Source organism: Solanum verrucosum, unplaced genomic scaffold (assembly GCF_900185275.1).
Source record: "Solanum verrucosum unplaced genomic scaffold, falcon-dt-bn FXZP01000060.1, whole genome shotgun sequence".
In the NCBI taxonomy this organism is placed as follows: domain Eukaryota; kingdom Viridiplantae; phylum Streptophyta; class Magnoliopsida; order Solanales; family Solanaceae; genus Solanum; species Solanum verrucosum.
Window position 1 is genome coordinate 912,365 of NW_026020129.1, and position 10,288 is coordinate 922,652.

General features: G+C 34.1%; 2 protein-coding genes across 2 annotated transcripts; one reads left to right on the top strand and one right to left on the bottom strand.

Annotated features, from left to right (window-relative positions):
- The first annotated feature begins 2,419 nt into the window (after positions 1-2,419).
- On the top strand, positions 2,420-4,240 carry LOC125826104 (premnaspirodiene oxygenase-like). The gene is made up of 2 exons (XM_049505408.1): positions 2,420-3,368; positions 3,457-4,240. Exons 1-2 carry the CDS (start codon positions 2,472-2,474, stop codon positions 4,072-4,074), a joined length of 1,515 nt encoding a protein of 504 aa, XP_049361365.1. The 5' UTR covers positions 2,420-2,471; the 3' UTR covers positions 4,075-4,240.
- Positions 4,241-4,356: 116 nt separating this feature from the next.
- Positions 4,357-9,688, bottom strand: LOC125826100 (cryptochrome DASH, chloroplastic/mitochondrial). The gene is made up of 13 exons (XM_049505404.1): positions 9,233-9,688; positions 7,924-8,063; positions 7,583-7,807; positions 7,354-7,479; positions 7,188-7,262; positions 6,481-6,597; positions 6,340-6,386; positions 6,060-6,136; positions 5,802-5,877; positions 5,511-5,580; positions 5,205-5,328; positions 5,056-5,105; positions 4,357-4,897 (listed from the first exon to the last, which is right to left on the bottom strand). Exons 1-13 carry the CDS (start codon positions 9,618-9,620, stop codon positions 4,679-4,681), a joined length of 1,734 nt encoding a protein of 577 aa, XP_049361361.1. The 5' UTR covers positions 9,621-9,688; the 3' UTR covers positions 4,357-4,678.
- Positions 9,689-10,288: the final 600 nt, after the last annotated feature.

Genomic DNA, 10,288 nt, shown 5'->3' on the forward strand with positions numbered 1-10,288 from the left:
CACTCAATGTAAGTTTTACATTTCTCAAAAAAAAAAAAAAAGGAAGGCACAATACATAAACGTGTTCTTTAACTTGGCCTCAACTAACATCTATGCCCTCTAACATTTGATTTACACAAGTAGGTACTTAAACTTGTATAAAACTGAATAAATAGACACATTCAATCTATGTGGCGTCCTACATGGCAATTTTGTGTATTATGCATGTAGGACGCGTGTGTCTTCTTGTTCAGTATTATACAAGTTTAAGTGTCTATTTGTGTACAACCAAAGTTGGAGGGCATAAATATTGTAAGTTAAATGGCATATTTACGTATTAAGTACCATTGTTCACATTACTAATTAGTTTATCTTTGCTATATTGTAAATATGCAGGGGATTGAAGCTTTATTTGAGGGACAATCTGATGTTATCTTCCAAATACAGAACCTTTTCTTTTTATGTTCTTATCCTTTGTTATATTTTTGTTTTAGGAATAAACATGTTGAATGCATGTCTTGCCAATTTGTGAATTCTCTTCAATTAGTTGTCGTGCAAGATTTGATATATATACGTATGAAATGTAATATTTGATCTCTCTCTTTATATAATATAAAATATAATTTTTTGACGAAGGGTGAGCAGAATTGACTACAAAAAATAGGCTTTTGTGTAGAATCACATGATATATAATAGTAGCACAGGAAAGAGTAGAGACCTTTGTTTCTTAGAAAATGGCATAATGGTTTTCACCTTTTCCAATTAGTCCATAGAAAAGAGTTTCTACACTAGCTAGTTAGGTAAGAATTAGGGGTGGAGCCAGTATTGTGATTACGAATTTGACCGAACCTAGTAACTTTAAGCTCAAATAACTTAATTTTCTTCGACCATTAAGTTCTTCTAAGAATTTTAATATAAAAATTATATATTTAAAAACTATATGAAAAAAACTATGAATCGATATAACTAATAGTAACACGAAATGGGATAGAGTTGAGAAATCATCATTTTCCACTGTGTTGCCAGCTACATTTTTTTCGAACGACTCCGCACATCAAAAGGAATATGAAAATGACAATTCAATCTCAATTTGGATTCTATAGCTCACCATTTCAATCAATTACCTTTGTTTCAATTAATACTTTTATATATTACTATGAAAAAATGAACAATTATCTATAGTTAATTAAGTTTTTTTTAAAAAAAAAATAGTCTAACACATGGATAGTAATTGGAATATTTAATGGTTTAAAGTTAAAGTCCTTAAAGGCTGCCAAATTATGGCTTTCAATGATAGGAAATGTAATAGAATTATGGCTAATCAATTCTAGGCATTCAATCACAATAAATATACCGATAGAAAAAGGTACTCCTGTGTCGCAGACTTTTATATTTTTTTTATTTTTTTGGAACTTCAGGATAACAAACCGCACTAGGCAAACCCTATGCGACAGACTCGACTCATAAGGCATTGAGGGGGGATCGATCCCGGGTCATTCGTGTGGATAACCATCCTCCAAATCAACTGAGCCATCCTGAAGGACGACTTTTATATTTAATAATACTCATAAACAAGATATGAAAGAATGAACCTAATTAATATTATGAATACTTCTTCTTGAGATACTTCCTCTGTTTTTTCTTGAAATTCCACGAAAAATAATTTTTCACTTAACTTTCACATTTTTGCACTAAAGTTATTAAATACTTTTGTAACGAAAATACCACTCACTTTTATCACGAGTATCACTAAATATTTTTTATAGGAAACAAAAAATCACTCAAATGTATATAAGTTTCACAAAAGGCCATTAGGAGAAAATAAAACACAGTTTTTATATGACAATTAAACAAAATTGAATCACTTCTTTGTACCAAAAAAAAGTTATTTAGTGGCTTCCTGTGATTTTCACTTAAGTTGAGTGATTCTTTTTGTTTATAAAAAATAAACTAATAACTTTAGTATTTTTATGATAAAATAAAAGTTAAGTGACATTATATGAAATTATTATATTGTTAATGAAAAACATGTAGTGAAAATTAGCAGCCCAACTCATGTTCAATATATCATTACATAAATTTGTGAAGGAAAATTAGTCTAATTCTGAAAATAATTAGGTCGCTTATACTTTTTGTATGAACACATGATTTTCGATCCATATACTTTTTGTACAAGGTGGATACATTATATATAATGATTTTTCTCCATATATAATATTGTATATTCGACTACATGACATAAATATTTTCAAAAAAAAGTTGTATTTCCTTATTTGGAATGTCCTTTAAGATGAACAATTTGAGAATTTTGGTAAGACTGAAACACTAGAAGGTTTCAAAGTAAAATATGTTAAGCCCAAAATTATTGGTGTTCTAAAGTCTTAATCAATCACATGTTAATTCAACTTACTTGTTAATATATATATAACTTATTAAATCAACTTTCATAAGCAACATATTCATCAAAATATTTATTTCCTTTACTTACTAAAATGGAGATTCAACTTTCTCTATTCAACTTATTTCCTTTGTTTCTCTTCTTTTCATTTCTTTATATCCTATTGAAGAAATGGAACACAAAACTCACAAAGTTACCTCCAGGTCCATGGAGACTTCCCCTTATTGGAAGCCTTCATCACTTGAAGGGGAAACTACCACATCATAATCTTCGAGATTTAGCTCGAAAACATGGACCTCTCATGTACTTACAACTCGGAGAAGTTCCTGTAGTTGTCATATCATCACCTCGTATAGCAAAAGCTGTACTAAAAACTCATGACCTCGCTTTTGCAACTAGGCCAAGGTTCATGGCCTCAGACATTGTGTTTTACAAAAGTAGGGACATATCTTTCGCCCCTTATGGTGATTACTGGAGGCAAATGCGTAAAGTGTTAACACAAGAACTACTTAGTAACAAGATGCTCAAGTCATATAACATGATCCGAAAAGATGAGCTGTCAAAGCTCCTCTCATCGATTCGTTTGGCAACAGGTTCTGCAGTTAACATAACAGAAAAGCTTCTCTGGTTTACCAGCTGCATGACCTGTAGATTAGCATTTGGAAAAATATGCAACGATCGAGATGAATTGATCATGTTAATAAGGGAGATATTAGCATTATCAGGAGGATTTGATGTGTGTGATTTGTTCCCTTCCTGGAAATTACTTCACAATATGAGTAACATGAAAGCTAGATTAACAAATGTACATCATAAGTATGATCAAATCATGGAGAATATCATCAATGAACACAAAGAGAATCATGCAGCAGGGATAAAGGGAAATAACGAGTTTGGTGGCGAAGATATGATTGATGCTTTACTGAGAGTTAAGGAGAACAATGAACTTCAATTTCCCATTGAAAATGACAACATGAAAGCAGTAATTCTGGTTAGTTTTGATCCAACATAATACTAATATACTCTGTTTACTACAGGGTACTAAATACTAATAAACGTTCATGTATACGTTCTTGCAGGACTTGTTTATTGCTGGAACGGAAACTTCATATACTGCTATTATATGGGCATTATCAGAGATGATGAAGCACCCAGATGTTATGGCCAAGGCACAAGCTGAAGTGAGACAAGTCTTTAAAGAAAATGAAAATTTCGATGAAAATGATCTTGACAAGTTGCCATACTTAAAATCAGTGATTAAGGAAATACTAAGGATGCATCCTCCAGTTCCTTTGTTAGGACCTAGGGAGTGCAGGGCGCAGACTGAGATTGATGGATATACTGTACCGCTTAACGCTAGAGTAATGGTTAATGCATGGGCGATTGGAAGAGATCCTGAAAATTGGGAAGATCCTGAAAGTTTCAAACCGGAGAGATTTGAAAATATTTCTGTTGATCTTACAGGTAATCACTATCAGTTTATTCCTTTTGGTTCAGGAAGAAGAATGTGTCCAGGAATGTCGTTTGGTTTGGTTAACACTGGGCATCCTTTAGCCCAGTTTCTATACCAATTCGACTGGAAACTCCCTGATAAGGTTAATGCAAATGATTTTCGTACTACTGAAACAAGTAGAGTTTTTGCAGCAAGCAAAGATGACCTCTACTTGATTCCCACAAATCCCAGAGAGCAAGAATAGCTTCAAATGGAGTTATTAAAAGAATAAAAGAAGAGATTACAGCATTTTCTTTAATATGTGCTTGTACATTTTCTTGTTTGAAGTGTAACCTGAAAGATAAAGGGCTATATAAGTGAGACTTTTTCCTACTTTAATATTGTGTATCATATTTAATAAAGTTCATTTAAGTCATAATAATTAGTCTAATTTTGACCAATTACATTCATTTCAAGTGTAAAAATCTAGGAATGGAACTTCCAATAACAAGCCTGAGTTGTATGACAAAGGATCAAACTTAAATGTTTACACCATGAAAGAATCTGTATAAGATGGTTCAAGGTACTTCTTTTCCAGGACACAACAAAAATCTCAATTAGATTGTTCTCTCCTTTCTATAAAACAAAACTAGTAATAGTAGCCAATTTCACAATCTTCATATTTCCAATGTCCCAGATACCCAATGTGATCAGGCTAGTTCTACTCACAGACAACAACAACTTACCCAGTATAGGCCCGCAGGTGAGATCAGGCTAGTTCTACTCACAGATGTATTTATTACATAAAGAATGTTATGCAGCTAAACTTTCTCATCTCAGTTGTAATTTTGTGACTTATGACCTGAAAATCAGTAGCCGTGTCGCTTTCGTCTATTGTCTTCTGGTCTGCCTCTTCTTGATGAAAAGGCTGTTTTCGAATCACCAGTTTTCTTGGTATATCCATGTTTGAGAGCTACAATTGGATTTAAGTACATCATTCCAGGAGAGTGTCTTTTCTCTCTCGGAAGTGCTCTTAACTCTGGCAACCAGTATGCAACAAACTCCCCTTCAGGATCATAATTTTGAGCCTGAAACATGTAAAAGTGCTTAGAATAATATCTGCTTCATTGAGAGGTAATAGATATAGCATTCACTAAACAGTTAACATAGGAATGATACACCTTGTTGATTTATTCGGAGAACATGATTATACTAAAAGACAGATTTGATTAGTTATTTCACTTACTTGCTTCGGAATGCTGAAGTAACGGTCTTCTCTAGGGTCATTGCCAACACCTGATAGAAATGGAATGATGGTAACTTTCAACTTACAATTCCAACTTCCAGTTCAGAGAAAGTGGAGATATCAAAGCTAGATAATAAAGGGAGAATCACCTGCTCCATATGTCCAGTTTCCATAGTTGGAGCAAGGATCATAATCCAAGAGGCATGTCTCAAACCATTCAGCTCCCATCCGCCAGTCGATGCCCATATCTCGAACAAGAAAAGAACACACAATCTGGCCAAAGACAATAATATATTTTTAAAATGACAATTCCTTTCTTGATTTACCCAGAGAAAACAAGAGCTATAATTAGAATGCAGTAAATATCTGTCTTTCTTGATGACTTCCAGAGTGTTTTCTAGCTTACTACTTGGATGGAAATTTTCCAGAACATTATGAATAAACTGAAGATGTACCTGTCGTCCTCGATTCGACATGAATCCAGTAGCAGCTAGTTCTTTCATGTTGGCATCAATTAAAGGATACCTACAGATTTTCCATTGGATAATTAACAATTGCTCAACCCATGGAAATGAAGAGCATATTTATTTTCACATGCTTCTTCAGATTTGGACTTCCTACTAAGTACTAAGTACTAACAATCATTTGGGATTGAGGAAGAGAAAGGAACAGTCAACATCCAAGGTATGAAGGTAATGTACTTGTTATAAAACAGGCCCTTCGACAGCCCCTAGATAGAAACTTACCCGGTTTGCCCTCGTCTCCAGGCATCAAACATGGTTTGGTCTTGGCTCCAGTTAATATTTACCTTTTGAGGGCCTCCTAAATAGTCAAATAAAAACAAATAGATATATTTCAGGATCTCTGTAATTCCCAGAACAAAAAGGAAAATGAACCTTGAAAATAGATAACAGCAAGAAGCAAAATTCCTCTTGAGAAGTTGATCAAAGAACGGCATGTGTTAATATGCATTCAGATAGCATGGATAATTTATATTTTTTTACCTGCTTGAAATAGCAAATTTCCTAGTTTGATTGAAAGAAATCTGAAGTAATCCCTCCATATTAATTCAAACAAAACCCTGAAAACAAATATAAGGCATCAAACATACACCTGTTAGTTGTATGAATTCAAGGCATCAGATTATTTAGCACTAACAAACTATATTTATTAGATTTGTTATCTCCTCTCACTACCTTCATCAACATAAAAGGCATAGAAACCATACAAACACAGTCACAAGCATATCCAGAGGAAGAGGAGAAAGAAAGGAGGAAGATATACCAGTATGTCGAATCATTTGATTGTCTTTCCTTCTCATATCTCTTCACCTAAACAAGTCAAATGAATCTTTCTTAATCTCTTACATTACTAGCATACAGAAGTTGTTAATGAAACATTGCAATATGAGACAACGTTCTCTACCTCTTCATATATAAAACGGGGAGACAGGCTCCCTGAAGCAAGCCAAGGAGAGAACTTTGTAGAATAATCAGGTCCTAACATTCCATTTCGAGTCTCTTTATACACTTTTAATAAATCCTGCAATCAATCAAAGATATAAAAGATATGCAGAATCGTCATTAGACTGGGTCGTGTCTCTATACTAAGAAGCAGTAGATATATAAAATCAGCAAATTCCCTAAGTAGAGGCCATCTATTAGATGAAGCATAGACACAGTAAAAACAGAAGAAGGTTAATTTCAAATCACCATGTCATTTATCACTGCTTACAAGGCGTAGGGACCAATGCAGCACCCAAAAACACAGTGAATATAGGCAACAAAAAACGGAGAGGCTTAGCTGTGAACGAAGTGTTTCCGGTTAGTGTGGGGGTAATGGAAGGGCGGGCATACACCCTATGCAGCCTTATCCTTGCATTTCTGTGAAGAGGGTATTTCTATGCTTTGAACCTGTGAGGTTTCCGAATGAATAACTCTAATGTTGCACCAAAGAAACAAAAAAGAAAGAGAAAAGATGAAGGGAAAACACTAGGGTCACCCTAATCCTTTAGAACAAAAGAAATAAGAAGAACAGGAAACCCAACATAGTAATCCAAAACAAAATTTAAAAGATTCGCATCACAAATCGCAGTGCACAGTTGTTGCAGATATATAAGAAAGGTACCCCACCTTCTTCCAAAAGTAATCATGTACCCTACCCAGTGCAGCACTTTCACCGCCAACAAAGTTCATTCCTTTAGAAACCTGTCAATATAAGGACACATGATACCATAATTCGAGCTTTAAAAACAAATTAATCCACAATTCTTTAAATGCAACTCTAGTGTTGACCTGCCTTTTCCTGCTGAAGCCCGAGCTCAGTAACTTGTGGGACAGGTCCCCAATCCCCAACCTCTGGTGGAGGACCAAATGATGTTGGGAGTCTAGTGCAATTACAAACTTTTGATTTGTATTCCACTGACTGTTAAGTTTAACCATCAATCACACAACTGATGAATAAGATATGAGAAAGTATCTTAAATTGCAAGGCACCTAACTCAGAAAAATATTGTGATGGCTAATACCTTACGGAACTGAGTGTACACATCTGGCAAACTCTCACAGTCACATGGAAGGTCATCTATATGATACATTGTACTACCCCAGACTAATTCCAGCTTAGTAGTATTTCTAGATCCTGGATCATTGCCTATTCCACCAGATGATGGCGATACAAGCTTTTGCAGATTTCTGGTGACCAATTTTTCTACTTTTACTTCCTCACTGCATGTTTCCTTATGGGCATACACCTGTAACATACACTCACCTCCTTAGTATGTAGTAACAGAGAAGTTCAAAATTAACAGAACGTAGTAAAAGAAGCATCCATATTTGGAAAGAATAATGAAAGAAACAGCTTCTTAACTGTGTGTGCCTTGTATGCTTTCGCCAGGGAGGGGATAATCTCTTCTGGTTTACCATGTTGAATTAATAGGTTAAGTCCCCGCTTCACTAGGTTCCTTTTCAAGTCATTTAAGCACTCTATGATGAATTGAGCCCTTAAAGCTGTCAAAGAGAAGAGACAAACCTTGAGTTCATCAAATAGGTAGCAATTCAAGCAAACAAATCTAATTTAACCAAAGAAATTGAAAAGAAGGATCAGGTAAATGAAAAATCAACAAACTAACTATGCCTTAATACTAAACTAGTAAGGCTGATATGAATCCTCTATACCTGTTCCACTCTATTTGGCTCATTTCACTCCAATACCCAAAATAAATTAGGGTTCTCTAAGAATAGCATTCTAAATCTAACAGTTTTCCAACAACGACAGCTTAATCTGAATTAGTTGGTATCGCTTATATGGACCTTTTGCTTCCATGTGTTATATACTTTCTTAAATTTATATGAATTTAGAGAGATTGTAGATCTTTTGAGACAGACTATCTCCACGTGATTTTAGATCTATGTTGTCACCTCAATACACATTATATCATCATAGTGTCGCACCTATAAACCAGTGTATTTTAAGATCTATGTATCGCATGGTCAAACTAGCTAGCCTTATCTTAGTTTATCATCCATGCTTGCTATATGCACCTTCGGTTGTATAATTATCATTTCTAATCTTGTCTAAGCTTGCATACAAATTGCCCACATCTTTACAACATTCATCTTTAATTTGTTGGGCCTAAAGTCCCAATGGTCTTAAAGAACATTCTTTGACAACCCTGTAAAGTGGGCACCAACATCTTGCACATGCCTTTAGGACACTATGATATTAACAATCTAGTAGATCTGTGATAATGATTTCACTTCATCCAATCACGAATCAAAACGCTTCAACAGGCCTCAAGAGAATGCACAATGTAACACTTCCGTACTGCACTCTTCACCTCTACTATATTCAGATTTTAACTTAAATTATTGGTTCACAACAGGCACGCGCAAGCAAAGGCTAAGAATTCATAACTATTAAAGCTGATAAAGAATATGCCACCGCCATCTTGAACATATAAATAACCAAGTACTAACATTTTAATTCAGTTAAGTATCATTTAATCACAAACTCATCAAAATTACAAGAGACAGTGAAAATCAAGAAAAGCCAGCGACTTTTGATACCCTTTAGCTTAAAGATTGTCTTAGTATCATTTTCCCAACTCATTTAGAATATCAAACAAATACTAAGTAAGATTTGAATCCAAATTCAAGAACAGAGTAGACCATTTTACCTCCAGTTTTGGGCAATCCAAAGTAGTGGGTAGTCCCAAAAAGCCTAGGATCAACACAATACACAGGCAAGATTGCTTCAGATGAAACCCAAGCTCTTAAAAGAGCTTCATTATCCAGCACTCTCAAATCATTCCTGAACCAAACAATAGCAACCCCTTTACCTTTCCTCTTACCCAAACCACCAGACTCATATCTCTGAAAAGTCTGTTCACAAACTCTCTCCATTTCTTCAGGGGTTAGTCCTGGAACATTTTGAACAGTGGGTGTGGTTCTGGCAGTTAAAGAAGCCATTTTTATGGAGAAATTGCAGTGGAATGTGAAAAGGGTGTGCTTTGATTTGCTTGAAAATGGAGTAAATTTGGTTAACAAGAAGGGTTGTTTGATCATCACAATCAAGATTCAAGAAGTGAAAAAAGGGGATTTTGAATTATGGATTTTGCAAGTGACGAATTGGAAGGAGTTTTTCATTTGAGATGTTGAGAAGGTGACACGTGGGCTGAGGAGTTTTTGTCTTGTCGTGTCGCCTTCTTAGCCTTTTGTTATCCATTTTCTATGTTTTTGCCATGTTGGCAATGTAACGTTCTTTCACTTTAGCTACTCATTCTAGATTCTCTTTTCATCTTTATTTGTTCAGTATAATTGTTATTCAACATTTTAAAAAATTAAGAGTTGTTATATTATTTTATATTTATTTTAACTTCATTATTTAATATTATTTATTTTCTGGTATTTAGATATTAATTTATGTGATATATTTTGGATTTCGAGATTCAAATAAATCTATCTTTGACCGTAAATTTTTCATATATCTTTTAAATATTTTGAATTGTTAATTATTGTGACTTATAGTATATTTTACATAGTTTACAAATATATAAATTTCATTTAAGAAATTTGAAGATTTCATGACAAAGTTCATAATCAAACTTAAATTGTTTGACTCTCGAAAAACGAAATGCATCATATAAATTGAAGCATAGGAAGTAACTAATAGCGGTGATATAATAAAATTACCCTTCATTTTATTATTATTTATTAAGGTACGCCAAATCAAG